General features: G+C 44.8%; 2 protein-coding genes across 2 annotated transcripts; both read right to left on the bottom strand.

Annotated features, from left to right (window-relative positions):
- Positions 1-4,270: 4,270 nt before the first annotated feature.
- On the bottom strand, positions 4,271-7,988 carry LOC138215478 (scavenger receptor cysteine-rich type 1 protein M160-like). The gene is made up of 5 exons (XM_069177665.1): positions 7,924-7,988; positions 7,745-7,780; positions 7,345-7,656; positions 4,889-5,023; positions 4,271-4,790 (listed from the first exon to the last, which is right to left on the bottom strand). Exons 1-5 carry the CDS (start codon positions 7,964-7,966, stop codon positions 4,441-4,443), a joined length of 876 nt encoding a protein of 291 aa, XP_069033766.1. The 5' UTR covers positions 7,967-7,988; the 3' UTR covers positions 4,271-4,440.
- A 4,800-nt stretch (positions 7,989-12,788) lies between these two features.
- Positions 12,789-15,464, bottom strand: LOC138215480 (uncharacterized). The gene is made up of 4 exons (XM_069177667.1): positions 15,323-15,464; positions 14,592-14,915; positions 13,399-13,533; positions 12,789-13,300 (listed from the first exon to the last, which is right to left on the bottom strand). The coding sequence occupies exons 1-4, from the start codon at positions 15,366-15,368 to the stop codon at positions 12,951-12,953; spliced, it is 855 nt and encodes a 284-aa protein (XP_069033768.1). The 5' UTR covers positions 15,369-15,464; the 3' UTR covers positions 12,789-12,950.
- Between the last annotated feature and the right edge of the window lie 5,946 nt (positions 15,465-21,410).

A 21,410-nucleotide genomic window follows, 5' to 3' on the forward strand; every position in this document is an offset into this window, starting at 1 on the left:
ACAAGGCAAAATATGGTTTCATTTTTTTACATTTCCTTCAGGAAGCGCAAAGACCCCGAACGATCCGACAGATGGAAGCCGAAGCCCGGGTAGAGAGGTTCGGTGAATCTGGAGTAGAAGGTGTGCAGGTGGATCGGTGTGTCTGAGGAGACTCTGTAGAAAGACAGAGTGCCAGCCGGCCAGTCCAGGTACACGGCCACTCTGCAGGTGTCACCCTCAGAATCAACTCTGAACATCTCTGTGTCATTGTGAAAAAACTGGTAAACTCCATTCCAGAAGTTCAGGCACCAGGACTTGTCATTCCTTCCCAGTGTGCAGTCCTTTCCACTTCCTCTTCTGTGGATTCCTCCGTAAGTCACTGTGTGTGTGTCGGTGTGTGTCATTGCGTTTGTTGGTGTGTGTGTCGGTGTGTTTGTCAGTGTGTGTCGGTGTATGTGTTCCTATTGGTGTGTATGTCGGTGTATGTGTCGTTGCGTGTCTTCCTGTCAGTGTGTATGTCGGTGTGTATGTTTGTTGGTGTCTGTGTTGTTTGAGTGATCCTGTCGGTGTGTTGGCGTGTTTGCTGGGATGTGTGTCGTTGTCTTTGTCTGTGTGTTTGTTGCTGTGTGTTTTAGTGTGTGTCGGTGTGTGTGTGCCGGTATGTGTGTGTTCCTGTCGGTGTGTGTATGTGTTCTTATCGCTGTGTATGTCGGTGTGTGTGTTGGTGTGTTTGCTGGTGTGTTTGTTGGTGTGTGTGTCGGTGTGTTTACTGGTGTGCTTGTTGGTGTGTGTGTCTGTGTGTTTGCTGGTGTGTGTGTCTGTGTGTTTGTCGGTGTGTTTGTTGGTGTGTTTGTTGGTGTGTGTGTTGGTGTGTTTGTCGGTGTGTTTGTTGGTGTGCTTGTTGGTGTGTGTGTTGGTGTGTTTGCTGGTGTGTGTGTTGGTGTGTTTACTGGTGTGTGTGTCGGTGTGTTTACTGGTGTGTGTGTTGGTGTGTTTACTGGTGTGCTTGTTGGTGTGTGTGTCTGTGTGTTTGTTGGTGTGTGTGTCGGTGTGTTTGTTGGTGTGTGTGTCGGTGTGTGTGTCTGTGTGTGTGTGTCAATGTGTGTGTCCGTGTGTGTGTGTGTCGATGTGTGTGTGTGTGTGTGTGTGTGTGTGTGTGTGTGTGTGTGTGTGTGTGTGTGTGTGTGTGTGTGTTTGCATTTGGACTTTAGATTGGACTTCATACAACTGGATTACTTGAATTAAGGCAAAGTGTATTCTTTAATAGGCTTCTCTTCTAAGATTACTATATTGTATCTGCTGTCTTAGGTTATCTAGATTGCTAGCTTGTACGTTTTTTGGTTACCTTGAATTGTATGAGCTAGGATTTTGTTACATTCAAGTGACTGAGAGTTAAAGAGAACCAGTTAGAGTTAAAGTGCTGGACTTTTATTCCAATTCTATTAAGGACTAAACTCTATTTTACTTTCTACCTTTGAGGTAAATAGACTTTGTCAATTATCAGTTTTTGGCAATATTTGGAGATTTTTTGAAAGTTTCTTTTGTTTTGAAATCTGTTGAGTTTCTATTGCTGCCTATTTAGCCACCTTGTGCCTGAGGGTCTAATGAGCAGGGGGTGTGGACAGCAACCATCGTCAACCCTGAAAAACCAGGAAGTGCTTGAAGCATGAGCTTCAGCGTCTGTGAAGACTCGGAGGACAAAGACAAAGGAGTCTTTCGTTGGAGTCTTCAAGGGACACTGAGTATAACGCTGCTCTGTTTACTGCTATCTGAATATCTCTTTACTTTCCATACCTTTGCGTATATCTACTCGTAGATACTATAGGCCTCACATTCGTTCACACCAATACCATATCCTTTCCTCTCTTATCTATCCCACCCGTTCCACTCATACCCAACATCTCGTCACAGGAGGACTCTGGAACTGCCAGTCAGCTACGCGCAAGACAGACTTCATCTCTGGCTTTGCTATCCAGCAATCGCTTGACTTCCTTGGTCTCACTGAGACCTGGACCACACCGGACAACACATCCACCCTGCTGCTCTCTCCTCTGCCTTCTCCTTCAGCCACACGCCCAGACCCACCAGTAGGGGTGGTGGTACAGGTTTACTCATCTCCCCCAAATGGAGGTTTTCTCTTCACCCGTTTCCCGTTTCTTCCACTTCCTACCTCACTGTCTTTTGAGTTTCATGCTGTGACAGTTTCTCATCCAGTACAATTAAACATTGTTGTTCTCTACCGTCCACCAGGTGAAGAGGGAGATTTCTTGGACAAATTAGACGTCCTCCTGTCAAACTTACCAGAAAATGGTCCTCCACTTGTCCTTCTGGGTGACTTTAACATCCAGACAGAGAAGTCATCTGACCTTTTACTTTTACTGTCTTCCTTTGCTCTCTCACTCAGTCCTTCCCCTCCTACTCACAAATCTGGTAACCACCTGGACTATATTTTCACCAGAAACTGCTCCACATCTAACCTCACTGTAACTCCACTTCATGTCTCTGACCACTTCTTTATCTCTTACTTTCTCAAACTGACAACCCTCCCACATCAACAGACTCTGTATCTGTCCGTCGCAACATTCGCTCCCTCTCTCCCTCCTCTCTCCCTCCTGTTTTATCTGCCCTCCCTTCAACTGACTCTTTCTCACTCTTGCATCCTAACTCAGCCACAGACACTCTCCTTTCTACTCTGTCTTCCTCTCTTGATTGTCTCTGTCCTCCTCCATGTCCTCCAGTCCTCCGCAGCTCCGTGGTTGTCTGACTTGGTGCTCCCAGAGAGCCACTATGAGAGCAGCAGAAAGGAAATGGAGAAAATCTAACCACCCTGACGACCTGCTAACTTATCAATCTCTCCTCTCCTCTTTCTCTGCCTCTATCTCTGCAGCCAAAAGCTCTTTCTTCCAAACCAGACTTCAATCCTCATTTTCTAACCCCAAAAAGTTCTTCTCCATCTTTTCCAACCTCCTTGAACCCCCCAGTTCCCCTCCTCCCTCCTCCCTTCCAAGTCACTTTGTCAACTATTTTATAAAAAAGATAGATGACATACGCTCCTCATTTTCATTTTCAAACCCAGCTTCTGTAACTACATGTCCATCATCTTCATCTTCATCCCCTTCGCTTTCCTCTTTCACCCCCCTGTCTCCCAATAAAGTTCTCACCTTGGTAACCTCCACCCCCCCAACCACCTGCCCCCTTCACCCCATCCCATCTCACATTCTCCAGTCTATTGCTCCAGACCTTCTTCCTTTTCTCACCCATCTCATCAACACTTCTCTGTCAACTGGCTGTTTCCTGAACGCTCTGAAGGAGAGAGTGAACCCTCCTGAAGAAACCCCCCCTCAACCTGTCTGAAGTAAACAACTACAGACCCGTCTCTCTTCTTCCCTTTCTTTCCAAAACTCTCTGACTACTACCTTCAACAACTCTGTCATCCCCGACCCTGACTGCTAGGAACCTCGGCGTGACACTCGACAGTCAACTCTCTCTTACTGCCAACATCACTGCAACAAAACGTTCCTGTAGATACATGCTGCACAACATCAGGAGAATACGTCCTCTTCTCACTCAGAAGGAGGTGCAGGTTCTGGTCCAGGTTCTGGTCATCTCATGCCTGGACTACTGTAACTCCCTCCTGGCAGGTCTACCTGTTAGCGCCATCCGACCTCTGCAGGTCATCCAGAATGCCGCAGCTCGACTGGTCTTTAACCTCCTAAATTCCCTCACACTACTCCACTCCTCCTCTTCCTCCTCCTCCTCCTCCTCCTCCTCCGCTCCCTTCTCTGGTTACCAGTAGCTGCCCGCATCCGTTTCAAAACATTGGTACTTGCATACCGTGCTGCGAACAGATCGGGTCCAGTCTACATCCAGGACATGGTCCAGCCCTCCATCCCAGCCCGCTCCCTCCACTCTGCTTCTACCAATCAGCTTGTTGCTCCTCACTGAGCTAAACACTCAACAAAATCACAACTGTTTGCTGTCCTGGCTCCTAAATGGTGGAATGAGCTCCCCAATGACATCAGGACAGCAGACAGTCTATACATCTTTCACCGCAAACTAAAAACACACCTCTTCAGACTTTACCTTCAATAGGTAGCACTTTAGTAACGCTTTAAATGACACTTACTGATAGAACTTTGTAGTTTGGCTTTCTTAAAGAAATTGTACTTTCTTGATTCCTGTTGCTCTGGGTTTTGTACCCTCATGGTTGAAATGACCTTATTGTAAGTCGTTTTGGATAAAAGCGTCAGCTAAATGAAATGTAATAATGTGTTTGTTGATGTGTGTCAGTATGTGTGTTCCTGTCGGTGTGTGTGTCGATGTGTTTGTTGGAGTGTGTCGGTGCACAGCAAAAACCTCTAGTGGCACTCGTTGGTATTGCAGCTTAAAACACTTCTGCATCGGCCTCATTTATCAGACCTGAATCTACGAACACTTTTATATTCAGCCTGTGATCCAAACCTAAAGGTTCTGATAAATATCCTCATATTCTCCACATGACTCGGCAGTCTGTTCATTTGATGGCAGTGATACATTCTCGTAGTCATTTTCTTCTTCACTGGTTATTTCTTCTTCTTCATCGTCTTCTTCTGTGGAGTCCTCCACACACACACAGATCTGCTTGGCCTCTACGTAATTTGCATTGAAGCCTTCATCCTCATCCTCATGATTGTCCTCACACGCTGGCTCCTCATAATCATTGCTCTCCTCTTCCTCCTCTCTCCCGGTATCCTCTTCGAGTTTCCCCACCTCATCAACATTCACGTAGTCGTCCTCATCACTGTCATGAGCGTTCAGGACTCTGAGGGCCGCTGAAAAACAAGCAACAGAACAAGACGTGACCTCGAAGGAAAACACTGATGAATGTGTGCGTTTAAAATGAGTAAAATATGTCTTGGTGTGCACAGACTTTGATTTTGGACAAGAGCCACAGTCTGCTTCACACGACGTGTCCTCCTGTGGACCAGACACACCACCAGCAGGACCAGCAGGGCGAGCAGCACCAGTCCAACAGATACTGAGGAGATCAGCAGCAGCGACGATGCTACAGAGACAACATGTCATCAGTTAATCCGGCAAAACACGTCTGATTTCATCCAAGTACAACGAACGGCTTCTCATTCAGACTAACACAGACAGGAAATGACCTCATCATGTGAACACATCACCCTCCAAAACATCTGCAGTTTTAATTATCTTACCCAGAAATCGTCATGTTTTTGTGTCCTCTGTTTAACACACTCAATAATAATAGATAATAATAATTAATAATAAATAATAAATAATAATATAAACACTGATTCTTCTGTCCAGCAGCAGCAGTGAAAAAGAAACACTTTGTGTTCAGGAACAGCGGCAGCTCCCTCACACGCTTTTAATTTGAAAATCCTTTAAGTCGGTAGCCCCGCCCCCTTCTTCTGCAGGAGCCAAGATGGCGACCGTTTAGGGTGGAAAGTGTCCAGAGTTTCACACTGTCCAGAGCGTTTTGAATTCATCATCCTGGTACTTGTAGTGTACTGATGTTAGTGTTAGTACACAAGTAGAACATCTGGAACACAAGAACAACTTCTGGAACTGAGGAGACCAGTTTCTGGAGTTTTGAAAGTGAAATGTTGTCCCATTCTCTCCTGATATAGGATTTCAGCTGCTCAGCAGTTCAGGGTCTCCTTTGTCATATTTTTCATTCATGATACACCAGATGTTTTCAATGATTGACAGGTCTGGACTGCAGGAGGCCAGTTTATCAGAGGACTCTTCTACTACGGAGCCATGCTGTTGGAATACGTGCAGAATGTGGTTGGATGTTGTTCTGCTGAAATAAACAAGACCTTCCCTGAAAGAGACGTTGTCTGGATGGCAGCATATGTTGCTCCAAAACCTGAATATATCATTCAGCATTAATGCTTCCTTCCAGATGTTCAAGCGACCCATGCCATGTTCACTAATGTATCACCGTACCATCACAGATGCTGGCTTTAGACCTGAGCTGATAACAAGCTGGATGGTCCCTCTCCTCTTTAACTTGGAGGATGCCGCGTCCATAATTTCCAAAATTAATTCAAGTTTGTGGGCTAAGGGCCCAAATATCACCACCATCCAATATTGGTTTTCTTACTTGTCCTTTGTGTTCAGAGATTTCTCCAGATTCTCTGATTCTTTTAATGATTTTATGAACCGTAGATGATGAAATCCACTAATTCTTTGTAGTTTCACATGAAGGAACATGATTCTTAGATTGTTGCACTATTTTCCCACACAGTCTTTCAGAGAGTGGTGAACCTCTCCCCATCTTCACTGCTGGACTCTGCCTCTGTGAAATTATTATTTTTTTTTTTTTATATCCAATCATGTTACTGATCTGTTGCCATGGTAACCTAATTAGTTGTGAGATGTTCAACCAGGTTTTTTTTTTTTAGAATTACACAAATTTTCCAGTCTTTTGTTGAGCCTGTACCAACTTTTTTGAGATGTGCTGCTAAAAATGTTACATTAACCTATATTTTTTACAAAACAAAACGATTTCTCCATTTCAACCTTTGATGTATTTTATTTGGTTTATTTTCATTTAAATATGGATTTACGTGATTTGCAAATCATTGCTTTCTGTTTTTATTGATATTTTACACAGCGTCTCAACTTTTTGGGAAACAGCGTTTTAAGTTAATGAATATGTGAAGAGGATATTTTCTTTTTCATTTGTCTTCTGTTCTGCTCTCTGGCTTCTTAGTCGCAGCCATCAGGCAGTTTCCACATCTTTAAAAAGCAGCTGCCCACAGATAATAACTGATGGTGGAAGATTTACCACTGCTGGTTTCCTGTTTTGTCCAGTTTAGGGAACTGTTCTGTTTTACCCATCAGCTAAACACTTTGCAGACTTCATGATTATCTTGTTAGAGTAGTTTTTGTGTGAAAGATATATATTTTGTGAGTCTGTCATGACTGAGCACCGTCCTCAACCGGCTGTCAGTCAGTCTAGCAGGGAAACACAAAGTAGGTGAACCCTTTGGAATCAGCTGCATTTATAAATAAAAAAAACTCTGTTCACGAGTCGACCGCATGCTAATCACTGAGCAGCAGACAAAAACATCACCTCAGTCATTGGAGGGATTTTGCTGAGTTGAAGCAGGTCTGTGAGGCAGGATCTAAATGCTTCTTTAAGGTTGTTGCTGGTAAAGGAGGTTCAACCGGTTATTAAATCCGAGGGTTCATGTACTTTTCAACCAGCACTGACAATGTTCGATGGGTGTGTTCAATAAAGTCAAAACATATCATCACATTTCTGCACTCATAGCTCAGGCACATTCTTGTTTGTCCATACTTTCAAAAACCTACAGCTGTATCTGTAGAATTCACGTCTTTTCTCACCTGAACAGACGACACCAGCATCCTCATTGTGTTTACAGTCATGTGTCCCCAATCCTGTGTGCTGACACTCAGTCAGAAACCCTTCACTTCCTGAACAGGTCACGTTACCAAGCCAGATGTTTCCAGTTCCTTCACCAAAGCTGGCGGATGAAGATGCATTCAGTGCCGTCCCACAGTCCAGCTGTCTGCAGACCACCTGAGCATCCTTCAGGTCCCAGCCGTCATCACAGACTGTTCCCCAGGAAGCTCTGTGGTAGATTTCAACTCTTCCAGAGCAGCGAGTCAACCCAGATCCAACTAGTCTGATTTGACCTTTAAAGGCACAAGACATGACAAACTATATTTGAATAAAGTGCTTCAAATGAAAATGATTTAACGTCTGACAGGAGGACAGACTGACCTGCAGCAGGTGGAGATGAGTTCAAGAGGAGAGAAACTAGAAGAGATAAAAGAATAAAAGACTTGTTTAAGTTAATATGTCATGATAAACATTTGCACTACCTACAACACATGCGCCATCTGTATAGAACATTAAGAAACAGTTGTATGAAGAACTAGATTATAGAAAATATGTCGTACCCAGGATCAAGAAGGGAAGGTTTCTCTGCTGTCCGGCCTCCATGGCTAAGAAGAAGACTGCTGTGTGTCACTTCTCACACAAAACTAAAAGAATAAACCGTGATGGTCAGAAATACTTCACACTGTTCCTACACCATCACTTCCTCTATGATTTTCCAGTTTCGTTTTTTCTCAGAAAACAACAGAACACTAAAACTGAGCAGCTTGAAAGCAGAGTGAAAAGCAGAAGCTGCAGCTCTCACATAACACATATATAACTCTGTAGTTTGAAGTAGTTGTAGATTAATAGCTCTGTCTACCACTAAAACATAAAATTGACAACAACTAAAAGAGGTTTTTCCCCGCTGGCTCACATAATCGGGACAGGTGTGTGATGGTAATGGCCGAGTCTGAAACTGTTGTCACTCTGTTATGAAAATATGCAGTCATATACTGTACCAGTCAAAAAGGGAGACACCTATTTTTTTCAAGGGTTTTTCTTTATTTTGACTTTATTTTGGCATTGTGAAACAAAATCTAAGACAACAAAAATATAAAAACAAACTTATGGACAAATGCAGAAAGCTAAAATGTATAAACAAGGCAAAATATGGTTTCATTTTTTTACATTTCCTTCAGGAAGCGCAAAGACCCCGAACGATCCGACAGATGGAAGCCGAAGCCCGGGTAGAGAGGTTCGGTGAATCTGGAGTAGAAGGTGTGCAGGTGGATCGGTGTGTCTGAGGAGACTCTGTAGAAAGACAGAGTGCCAGCCGGCCAGTCCAGGTACACGGCCACTCTGCAGGTGTCACCCTCAGAATCAACTCTGAACATCTCTGTGTCATTGTGAAAAAACTGGTAAACTCCATTCCAGAAGTTCAGGCACCAGGACTTGTCATTCCTTCCCAGTGTGCAGTCCTTTCCACTTCCTCTTCTGTGGATTCCTCCGTAAGTCACTGTGTGTGTGTCGGTGTGTGTCATTGCGTTTGTTGGTGTGTGTGTCGGTGTGTTTGTCAGTGTGTGTCGGTGTATGTGTTCCTATTGGTGTGTATGTCGGTGTATGTGTCGTTGCGTGTCTTCCTGTCAGTGTGTATGTCGGTGTGTATGTTTGTTGGTGTCTGTGTTGTTTGAGTGATCCTGTCGGTGTGTTGGCGTGTTTGCTGGGATGTGTGTCGTTGTCTTTGTCTGTGTGTTTGTTGCTGTGTGTTTTAGTGTGTGTCGGTGTGTGTGTGCCGGTATGTGTGTGTTCCTGTCGGTGTGTGTATGTGTTCTTATCGCTGTGTATGTCGGTGTGTGTGTTGGTGTGTTTGCTGGTGTGTTTGTTGGTGTGTGTGTCGGTGTGTTTACTGGTGTGCTTGTTGGTGTGTGTGTCTGTGTGTTTGCTGGTGTGTGTGTCTGTGTGTTTGTCGGTGTGTTTGTTGGTGTGTTTGTTGGTGTGTGTGTTGGTGTGTTTGTCGGTGTGTTTGTTGGTGTGCTTGTTGGTGTGTGTGTTGGTGTGTTTGCTGGTGTGTGTGTTGGTGTGTTTACTGGTGTGTGTGTCGGTGTGTTTACTGGTGTGTGTGTTGGTGTGTTTACTGGTGTGCTTGTTGGTGTGTGTGTCTGTGTGTTTGTTGGTGTGTGTGTCGGTGTGTTTGTTGGTGTGTGTGTCGGTGTGTGTGTCTGTGTGTGTGTGTCAATGTGTGTGTCCGTGTGTGTGTGTGTCGATGTGTGTGTGTGTGTGTGTGTGTGTGTGTGTGTGTGTGTGTGTGTGTGTGTGTGTGTGTGTGTGTGTGTGTGTGTGTTTGCATTTGGACTTTAGATTGGACTTCATACAACTGGATTACTTGAATTAAGGCAAAGTGTATTCTTTAATAGGCTTCTCTTCTAAGATTACTATATTGTATCTGCTGTCTTAGGTTATCTAGATTGCTAGCTTGTACGTTTTTTGGTTACCTTGAATTGTATGAGCTAGGATTTTGTTACATTCAAGTGACTGAGAGTTAAAGAGAACCAGTTAGAGTTAAAGTGCTGGACTTTTATTCCAATTCTATTAAGGACTAAACTCTATTTTACTTTCTACCTTTGAGGTAAATAGACTTTGTCAATTATCAGTTTTTGGCAATATTTGGAGATTTTTTGAAAGTTTCTTTTGTTTTGAAATCTGTTGAGTTTCTATTGCTGCCTATTTAGCCACCTTGTGCCTGAGGGTCTAATGAGCAGGGGGTGTGGACAGCAACCATCGTCAACCCTGAAAAACCAGGAAGTGCTTGAAGCATGAGCTTCAGCGTCTGTGAAGACTCGGAGGACAAAGACAAAGGAGTCTTTCGTTGGAGTCTTCAAGGGACACTGAGTATAACGCTGCTCTGTTTACTGCTATCTGAATATCTCTTTACTTTCCATACCTTTGCGTATATCTACTCGTAGATACTATAGGCCTCACATTCGTTCACACCAATACCATATCCTTTCCTCTCTTATCTATCCCACCCGTTCCACTCATACCCAACATCTCGTCACAGGAGGACTCTGGAACTGCCAGTCAGCTACGCGCAAGACAGACTTCATCTCTGGCTTTGCTATCCAGCAATCGCTTGACTTCCTTGGTCTCACTGAGACCTGGACCACACCGGACAACACATCCACCCTGCTGCTCTCTCCTCTGCCTTCTCCTTCAGCCACACGCCCAGACCCACCAGTAGGGGTGGTGGTACAGGTTTACTCATCTCCCCCAAATGGAGGTTTTCTCTTCACCCGTTTCCCGTTTCTTCCACTTCCTACCTCACTGTCTTTTGAGTTTCATGCTGTGACAGTTTCTCATCCAGTACAATTAAACATTGTTGTTCTCTACCGTCCACCAGGTGAAGAGGGAGATTTCTTGGACAAATTAGACGTCCTCCTGTCAAACTTACCAGAAAATGGTCCTCCACTTGTCCTTCTGGGTGACTTTAACATCCAGACAGAGAAGTCATCTGACCTTTTACTTTTACTGTCTTCCTTTGCTCTCTCACTCAGTCCTTCCCCTCCTACTCACAAATCTGGTAACCACCTGGACTATATTTTCACCAGAAACTGCTCCACATCTAACCTCACTGTAACTCCACTTCATGTCTCTGACCACTTCTTTATCTCTTACTTTCTCAAACTGACAACCCTCCCACATCAACAGACTCTGTATCTGTCCGTCGCAACATTCGCTCCCTCTCTCCCTCCTCTCTCCCTCCTGTTTTATCTGCCCTCCCTTCAACTGACTCTTTCTCACTCTTGCATCCTAACTCAGCCACAGACACTCTCCTTTCTACTCTGTCTTCCTCTCTTGATTGTCTCTGTCCTCCTCCATGTCCTCCAGTCCTCCGCAGCTCCGTGGTTGTCTGACTTGGTGCTCCCAGAGAGCCACTATGAGAGCAGCAGAAAGGAAATGGAGAAAATCTAACCACCCTGACGACCTGCTAACTTATCAATCTCTCCTCTCCTCTTTCTCTGCCTCTATCTCTGCAGCCAAAAGCTCTTTCTTCCAAACCAGACTTCAATCCTCATTTTCTAACCCCAAAAAGTTCTTCTCCATCTTTTCCAACCTCCTTGAACCCCCCAGTTCCCCTCCTCCCTCCTCCCTTCCAAGTCACTTTGTCAACTATTTTATAAAAAAGATAGATGACATACGCTCCTCATTTTCATTTTCAAACCCAGCTTCTGTAACTACATGTCCATCATCTTCATCTTCATCCCCTTCGCTTTCCTCTTTCACCCCCCTGTCTCCCAATAAAGTTCTCACCTTGGTAACCTCCACCCCCCCAACCACCTGCCCCCTTCACCCCATCCCATCTCACATTCTCCAGTCTATTGCTCCAGACCTTCTTCCTTTTCTCACCCATCTCATCAACACTTCTCTGTCAACTGGCTGTTTCCTGAACGCTCTGAAGGAGAGAGTGAACCCTCCTGAAGAAACCCCCCCTCAACCTGTCTGAAGTAAACAACTACAGACCCGTCTCTCTTCTTCCCTTTCTTTCCAAAACTCTCTGACTACTACCTTCAACAACTCTGTCATCCCCGACCCTGACTGCTAGGAACCTCGGCGTGACACTCGACAGTCAACTCTCTCTTACTGCCAACATCACTGCAACAAAACGTTCCTGTAGATACATGCTGCACAACATCAGGAGAATACGTCCTCTTCTCACTCAGAAGGAGGTGCAGGTTCTGGTCCAGGTTCTGGTCATCTCATGCCTGGACTACTGTAACTCCCTCCTGGCAGGTCTACCTGTTAGCGCCATCCGACCTCTGCAGGTCATCCAGAATGCCGCAGCTCGACTGGTCTTTAACCTCCTAAATTCCCTCACACTACTCCACTCCTCCTCTTCCTCCTCCTCCTCCTCCTCCTCCTCCGCTCCCTTCTCTGGTTACCAGTAGCTGCCCGCATCCGTTTCAAAACATTGGTACTTGCATACCGTGCTGCGAACAGATCGGGTCCAGTCTACATCCAGGACATGGTCCAGCCCTCCATCCCAGCCCGCTCCCTCCACTCTGCTTCTACCAATCAGCTTGTTGCTCCTCACTGAGCTAAACACTCAACAAAATCACAACTGTTTGCTGTCCTGGCTCCTAAATGGTGGAATGAGCTCCCCAATGACATCAGGACAGCAGACAGTCTATACATCTTTCACCGCAAACTAAAAACACACCTCTTCAGACTTTACCTTCAATAGGTAGCACTTTAGTAACGCTTTAAATGACACTTACTGATAGAACTTTGTAGTTTGGCTTTCTTAAAGAAATTGTACTTTCTTGATTCCTGTTGCTCTGGGTTTTGTACCCTCATGGTTGAAATGACCTTATTGTAAGTCGTTTTGGATAAAAGCGTCAGCTAAATGAAATGTAATAATGTGTTTGTTGATGTGTGTCAGTATGTGTGTTCCTGTCGGTGTGTGTGTCGATGTGTTTGTTGGAGTGTGTCGGTGCACAGCAAAAACCTCTAGTGACACTCGTTGGTATTGCAGCTTAAAACACTTCTGCATCGGCCTCATTTATTAGACCTGAATCTACGAACACTTTTATATTCAGTCTGTGATCCAAACCTAAAGGTTCTGATAAATATCCTCATATTCTCCACATGACTCGGCAGTCTGTTCATTTGATGGCAGTGATACATTCTCGTAGTCATTTTCTTCTTCACTGGTTATTTCTTCTTCTTCATCGTCTTCTTCTGTGGAGTCCTCCACACACACACAGATCTGCTTGGCCTCTACGTAATTTGCATTGAAGCCTTCATCCTCATCCTCATGATTGTCCTCACACGCTGGCTCCTCATAATCATTGCTCTCCTCTTCCTCCTCTCTCCCGGTATCTTCTTCGAGTTTCCCCACCTCATCAACATTCACGTAGTCGTCCTCATCACTGTCATAAGCGTTCAGGACTCTGAGGGCCGCTGAAAAACAAGCAACAGAACAAGACGTGACCTCGAAGGAAAACACTGATGAATGTGTGCGTTTAAAATGAGTAAAATATGTCTTGGTGTGCACAGACTTTGATTTTGGACAAGAGCCACAGTCTGCTTCACACGACGTGTCCTCCTGTGGACCAGACACACCACCAGCAGGACCAGCAGGGCGAGCAGCACCAGTCCAACAGATACTGAGGAGATCAGCAGCAGCGACGATGCTACAGAGACAACATGTCATCAGTTAATCCGGCAAAACACGTCTGATTCCATCCAAGTACAACGAACGGCTTCTCATTCAGACTAACACACTGACAGGAAATGACCTCATCATGTGAACACATCACCCTCCAAAACATCTGCAACTTTAATTATTTTACCCAGAAATCGTCATGTTTTTGTGTCCTCTGTTTAACACACTCAATAATAATAGATAATAATAATTAATAATAAATAATAATATAAACACTGATTCTTCTGTCCAGCAGCAGCAGTGAAAAAGAAACACTTTGTGTTCAGGAACAGCGGCAGCTCCCTCACACGCTTTTAATTTGAAAATCCTTTAAGTCGGTAGCCCCGCCCCCTTCTTCTGCAGGAGCCAAGATGGCGACCGTTTAGGGTGGAAAGTGTCCAGAGTTTCACACTGTTCAGAGTGTTTTGAATTCATCATCCTGGTACGTGTACTGATGTTAGTGTTAGTACACAAGTACAACATCTGGAACACAAGAACAACATCTGGAACACAAGTACAACATCTGGAACACAAGTACAACATCTGGAACATAAGTACAACATCTGGTAGGTTGAAGCCATCAAAGCCTATCGAGCACCCGACACTCTTTGACCTGCAGCACTTCAACCTTTTCTCCAGTTTCTGTTCACACTCAGTTGTGTAACTCAGAGAGCTGCTTTGGATCCTTTACTTTAATATTTCATTTTCGGATTATTGTGTATTACTATCCAGGAGCTTTACTGAAAATGTCGACGGTCAGTGAAATACTTAAATCCAAGACAAGAAATTTTGCTGAGCGGATGTTTTACCAAACAAGCTGCAGGAAAATGACATGATTTCAGTTCAAAACAGACAAAAACGTTATGATTGGCACAGCTTCCTGTTTCCTAGTCTATAATTTATGCAGGATAGAGGATCAATAGAGATTAGTGATTTATGATGAAAGTGTGCATACAACACACACAGGCCACTAATCCAACAGCGCTGATGACAGTGTGTCCTCCTGCTGTTCACCATAAAAGATGAAAATACTTTAATTCTGCTTACATTTGATGATGACAGTGATTGGAGCTGCCTGAGGAGACCTGAACCTCCGTGAGGACCCTGAGACCTCGTACACACAGCTGTAGTTGCCCTGGTGTCGGTACTCAGCTGCGAGGAAGCTGAAGGAGGCCGAGTGGTTGACCGCTGGCTCGGTGTCGGTGCGGTTGGATCCGGAGAAGACGAGAAAGAAAACCCCTGGGGGATGGGTGGAGTCGACGGAGCAGGTGAAAACGAAGCTGTGACCTCTGGTGACCTCTACACCTTCGGGACCGCGGAGCAGCCGTCCGTCAGGAGACGTCAGGGAGAGACAGGGCTGCTGCAGGCTCACTGGGGATAAAAGGAACCACAGGATGGTGAAAATATGAATCCATCCTGACCACATATTCAAACTCTGTAATCCTTCAAAAATGGACAGGACAACATTTTTTAAAATACATTTTAAAACTAAAGTAGCATTCAGAAAATGGCAATTTAATTCGTAATCTTTTACCAAGATATAACTTTCTATAACCCATATTTCTAACATTTAATCCTGCAATAGCTAAATCTTTATTCACCTGGGGCAGCAGAAACAATAACAGCACTGACATATCTCCTGCTTGGCTAGTGAGGCTGAATAGTTACCAAATGGTTGCTTATTTACACATCAAGCATGACATTGCTCCTGGAGACGGGACATCCAGTATTCACTCTGTTTGGTGTACGCCCACTTCTGAGGGTAAAGTGTTTCTTACCGTTAACGGAGATTCTGACGGCATCGCTGTGGGAGGAGCTGAACATTCGGCCTGAAATGGTTTTGGTGTACTGACACTGGAACAATCCTTCATGATGGAAGTCGACTTGAGGGATACGGAAGGTAGATGAGTTGGAACCTGACGTTCGAGTCTCACTGAAGGAACCCGAAGTCTTCCTCAGGATGAAGGTTCCACCTAAAAACTCAGCTGAGGTGGAACAAGTGATGCTGATGCTCCGACCCCAGGTGACCCCACCGGCTGGATCCATGGAGATGCTGGGCTGTGGGAAGCTCACTGAAACGTTACACAATGATATTCAGTGTTCGATCGTGTTTTAAACTGAACTGAATGAAGAGATACGTTTTTAAAAATACAACCCTGTTTCCAAAAAAGTTGGGATGCTGTGTAAATTGTAAATAAAAACAGAATGAAATGATTTTAAAATGATATAAACCAATATTTTATTGCAGATAGACTAAAGACAATATATCAAATGCTGAAATTGAGAATTTTATTGTTTTATAAAAAATGCAAGCTTATTTTGAATTTGATGTCAGCAACACGTCTCAAAAAAGTTGTGACAGGATCATGTTCACCACTGTGATGCATCGCCTCTTCTTTTAACAACACTCTGTAAACGTTGGGGAACTGAGGAGACCAGTTTTTGGAGTTTTGAAAGTGAAATGTCCCATTCTTGCCTGACATAGGATTTAAGCTGCTAAACAGTTCAGGGTCTCCTCTGTTGTATTTTTCATTCATGATGTTCCAGATGTGTTCAATGATTGACAGGTCTGGACTGCAGGAGGCCAGTTTATCAGAGGACTCTTCTGCTACGGAGCCATGCTGTTGGAATACGTGCAAAATGTGGTTGAATGTTGTTCTGCTGAAATATTCAAGACCTTCCCCGAAACACTAAAGTTAATGTGGAATCGGTGTGCAATTTTGCAAAAATAATATCGGACTCCGTAGTTTTCTCTGGACCCCTTCCTAACCGGACCAGTGATGATATGTTTAGCCGTACGGCTTCACTTCACCGCTGGTTGTCGAGGTGGTGTCCCGCTAACAATGTGGGCTTCATTGATAATTGGAATACTTTCTGGGGAAAACCTGGTCTGATCCGGAGAGACGGCATCCATCCTACTTTGGATGGTGCAGCTCTTCTTTCTAGAAATATGGCCATGTCTCTTAACAGCCCTAAAACCTGACATCCAGGGTTGAGGCCAGGACGCAGAGCTGCAGTCTAACACGCTCCTCTGCAGCTTCTTTAGAGCTGTCACTCACCCAAAACATTCAACATCTTATAGAGGTTGTGTCTGTACCCAGACCACCGATATTTAAACAACTCAAGAAAAGATGTATCAATAAAAATGTAATAAAAATTGATCCTACCAAATTAATGGATCAAAAAAAATCTGACAATTAAAAGCAGACTGTTAAATATCAGATCTCTCTGGTTTAAATCTCTGTTAGTAAATGAGTTGATAACTGATCATCAGATTAATTTACTCTGTCTCACAGAGACCTGGCTGCAACAGGAAAAATATGTTGGTATTAATGAAGCAACTCCTCCCAGTCATATTAATTATTATATTCCTAGAGATTCAGGCCAAGGAGGAGTGGCAGCAATCTTCCACTCAACTTTATCAATTAATCCAAAGCCGAAACTTAGTTATAATTCATTTGAGAGTCTGACACACCCAAACCTAAACCAGGCTAAGATGGCGCCGCGCTAGCTGCAGCCTGTTACAGCAGCTCCCTCCGAGTGTGTTTTGTTTTAAGTATTTTTTAAGCCTTTCTCCTCTCTTCGGAGTTGTTGTTTTCTTTTCTTCACGTGTGTTAAGTGAACGGTCAGACAATGGATCGTAATTTTTCCACTTTTCTGGTTGGGGGCACCGTTATTGTTTACTCTCGTGATCAGCTGATCGCGCTGAGTCGACCTCTACTGCTGCTGCCCGGAGCGAGGCCTGAGATCCCCGTTGAACTTTGGAGAAGACGCCGGGGTTGCAGAGCTGGAGCTAAGATGAAGGCGGAAAGGAGGAAATACAAACCATCGGTACCGGCGATCTTAATGGGGAACGTGAGGTCGTTGGCCAACAAGACGGACGAGCTCGGCGCGCTGGTAAAGACCCAGAGGGAATACCCGGAGTGCAACATCATGTGTTTCACCGAGACATGGCTGCACTCACATTTCCCGGACCACAGCGCGGCCGTACCCGGCTTCAGGACTGTTCGGGCGGACAGAGACGTTGTTCGGAGCGGTAAGAAGAAAGGTGGAGGGGATTGCAGTCTATGTGAACGAGAGGTGGTGCAATCCCGACCACGTGTGTGTGAAGGAATGTTTCTGTAGCCCGGACATTGAACTTCTAGCCGTGGGGATGCGCCCTTATTATTTGACGAGGGAGTTCTCGTCCGCCATTGTTATCGCTGTGTACGTTCCTCCATCAGCTGACGCAGAGGCAGCTGTGGACACCATCCACTCCACTGTGGCTAAACTGCAGACTAAGCATCCCGGTGCATTTTTGGCAGTTACTGGAGACTTTAACCAGTCTGGATAAAGTACTGCCAACTTTGTACCAGTATGTTAACTGCCCCACATGGAACAATAAAAACCTGGACCTACTGTATGCTAATGCCATGGATGCATACATTGCTACTGCAGAAAGCAGCCTTCAGATCTGGGGACAGGGACGAGCTCAGGAGAGTGCAGCGCCACCTGAAGGAGAAGATGAGAGAGTGCAAGGACTCCTACAGGAGGAAGCTGGAGGCAAAACTCCAGCAGAACAACGTGAGGGAGGTGTGGACCGGTATGAAGGAGATTACTGGCTTCAAAACGAGAGAGAGACAACCCGGGGGAAACTGGAGAGGGCCAATGAGCTAAACTGTTTGTTCAACAGGTTTAGTTCACCACCCTCATCTGTCTCCTCCACACCTTACACCTCCCAAACACCTCTGCTGCCTCTCCCCTCCACCCTCTGCCCCCCTGGTGAGCTGCATAGACACAGAGCCCTCAATCTCAAAGGGATAAAGTACTGCCAACTTTGTACCAGTATGTTAACTGCCCCACCCGGAACAATAAAAACCTGGACCTACTGTATGCTAATGCCATTGATGCATACATTGCGACTGCACCCTTCCCCCCCCTTGGTAGGTCAGATCACAACCTGGTCCTGCTGACTCCCAAGTATGTTCCTCTGGTACAGAGGCAGCCTGTAACCACCAGGACTGTGAGGAGGTGGACACAGGAGGCTAAAGACGCCCTGCAGGACTGCTTTGAGTCCACGGACTGGGATGTGCTGTGTGGTCCACATGGGGAGGATATCAATAACATGATGAACTGTATCACAGATTAGATTAAGTTCTGTGAACACACCACCGTACCATCCCGGACTGGACACTGCTTCCCCAATAACAAGCCGTGGATCACCAGTGACCTGAAAGTTCTTCTTAATAAGAAGAAAGCAGCCTTCAGATCTGGGGACAGGGACTCAATCTGAGCAGAGGTCTGACTCAATCTGATCGGAAAGAAAGAAAGAAAGAAGTCCTGCCATCTGCAGAAGTTCTCTGATAACTCTGCAGTGGGATGGACGGGAGGATGAGTACAGGGCAGTAGTGGAGGACTTTGTGGAGTGGGCGGGAAGAAATCACCTGCTCCTGAACGTGCCCAAGACCAGAGAGATGGTGGTCGACTTCAGGAGAAAGACGACGGCTCCACAACCGCTGAGAGTTCTGGGTGTGTCCATCGACAACAGACTGAACTGGAAGACCAACATCAACGATGTCTACAAGAAGGGGATGAGTCGACTCTTTTTCTTGAGGAAACTTCGATCCTTCAATGTGTGCAGCGAGATGTTGGAGATGTTCTACCAGTCTGTTGTGGCCAGTGCATTGTACTTCGCTGTGGTCTGCTGGGGGAGCAGCATTGGAGCCGGTGACACCGACAGACTTAACAAACTGGTTAAGAAGGCCGGCTCCATCATCGGCTACAAACTGGACAGCCTGGAAAAGGTGGTGGAGAGGAGGACGCTGAGGAAACTATTATCCATATTGGATAATCCTGACCACCCTCTCCACCACCTGCTGCAGGGACAGAGGAGCACTTTCTCCAAAAGACTCCTCCAGCTCCGCTGTCACAAGGACAGATACAGGAGATCATTCCTGATACAGGAGATCATTCCAGATACAGGAGATCGTTCCAGATACAGGAGATCATTCCTGATACAGGAGATCATTCCTGATACAGGAGATCATTCCAGATACAGGAGATCATTCCTGATACAGGAGATCGTTCCAGATACAGGAGATCATTCCAGATACAGGAGATCGTTCCAGATACAGGAGATCATTCCTGATACAGGAGATCATTCCAGATACAGGAGATCGTTCCAGATACAGGAGATCATTCCTGATACAGGAGATCATTCCTGATACAGGAGATCATTCCTGATACAGGAGATCATTCCTGATACAGGAGATCATTCCTGATACAGGAGATCGTTCCAGATACAGGAGATCATTCCAGATACAGGAGATCGTTCCAGATACAGGAGATCATTCCTGATACAGGAGATCATTCCAGATACAGGAGATCGTTCCAGATACAGGAGATCATTCCAGATACAGGAGATCATTCCAGATACAGGAGATCATTCCAGATACAGGAGATCGTTCCTGATACAGGAGATCATTCCAGATACAGGAGATCGTTCCAGATACAGGAGATCATTCCTGTACACAACAATAACACTGTTGTCTGTGTTTCTTGGTTGTTTGTATATAATATATATAGATATATACTGTACTGTATATACTGTGCATTTTATATTTTATATTTTTTACTGCTATTTTATTGCTTTTCTATTATTCTATTATTATCTTATTGCTTCTTGTATGCTGCTGTAGCGAAAAAAATTCGCCAACAATTTCTCGGGGATTAATAAAGTAACTACCTAACCTAAACTGGAAAACACAGAAACTGATTCTATTTGTTGTTGTTTATCGCCCACCTGGTCCTTATTTAGAGTTTCTAACTGAATTCTCTGACTTTTTATCAGATTTAGTGCTGAGTTCAGATAAAGTGATGATAGTGGGAGACTTTAACATTCATGTTGACGTGGACAACGACAGCCTCAGTTCTACTTTTAGCTCATTATTAGATTCTACAGGCTTTTCTCAGAATGTAAATAAACCCACTCACCGTGGTAACCACACCCTCCATCTAGTTCTGTCATATGGAAACTGAAACTTGAATTGTATTTCTTCAAAACCCTGTTTTGTCACACCACTTCTTATTAACATTTGACGTTACAATAATGGACTACACAGCATGTGGGAATAAATCCCACTATAGTAGATGTCTGTCAGATGATGCCGTGGCCAAGTTTAAGGAAGCAGTTACATGCTTATCCTCTTCGATGCCGTGTGTTAAAGCAGTGGAAGGCATCTACGTTGATCTTAGTCCCACACAAGTGGATCATCTGGTAGAAAACACTGCAGTATCCCTGCTACAACTCTGGATGATGTCGCCCCTCTGAAGAAGAGAGTCATGAGCCACAGGAAGTTGTCTCCATGGTACAACTCAGAATTACGCTCTGCTGGGCAGCGACTGGAAAGCTAGAAAGGAAATGGAGTTCCACTAATTTAGAAGAATTTCACCTGGCCTGGAAGGAGAGTCTAATATTACATAAGAAAGCTCTTCATAAGGCCAGGACTTTATATTATTCATCATTAATAGAGGACAACAAGAACAACCCCAGGTTTCTTTTCAGCACTGTAGCAGGCTGACAAAGAGTCCCAGTTCTGTTAAGTCCTCTATTCCTTCAGCTCTCAGCAGTAATGACTTCATTAACTTCTTTACTAATAAAATTCTTACTATCAGGGAGAAAATCAGGCAGACCCTTCCTGACACCATCACTGATGTGTTGCTAAGCACAGCGTCTCAACTTTTTTGAAAACGAGGTTGTAAGTTAATGAATATGTGAAGATGATATCTTCTTTTTCATTTGTCTTCTGTTCTGCTCTCCGGCTTCTTAGTTGCAGCCATCAGGCAGTTTTCACATCTTTAAAAAGCAGCTGCCCACTGATGATGACT

This window comes from Embiotoca jacksoni, unplaced genomic scaffold (genome assembly GCF_022577435.1).
Source record: "Embiotoca jacksoni isolate LCO1_2020_lvr unplaced genomic scaffold, fEmbJac1.0.p SCAF_76, whole genome shotgun sequence".
Lineage (NCBI taxonomy): Eukaryota > Metazoa > Chordata > Actinopteri > Embiotocidae > Embiotoca > Embiotoca jacksoni.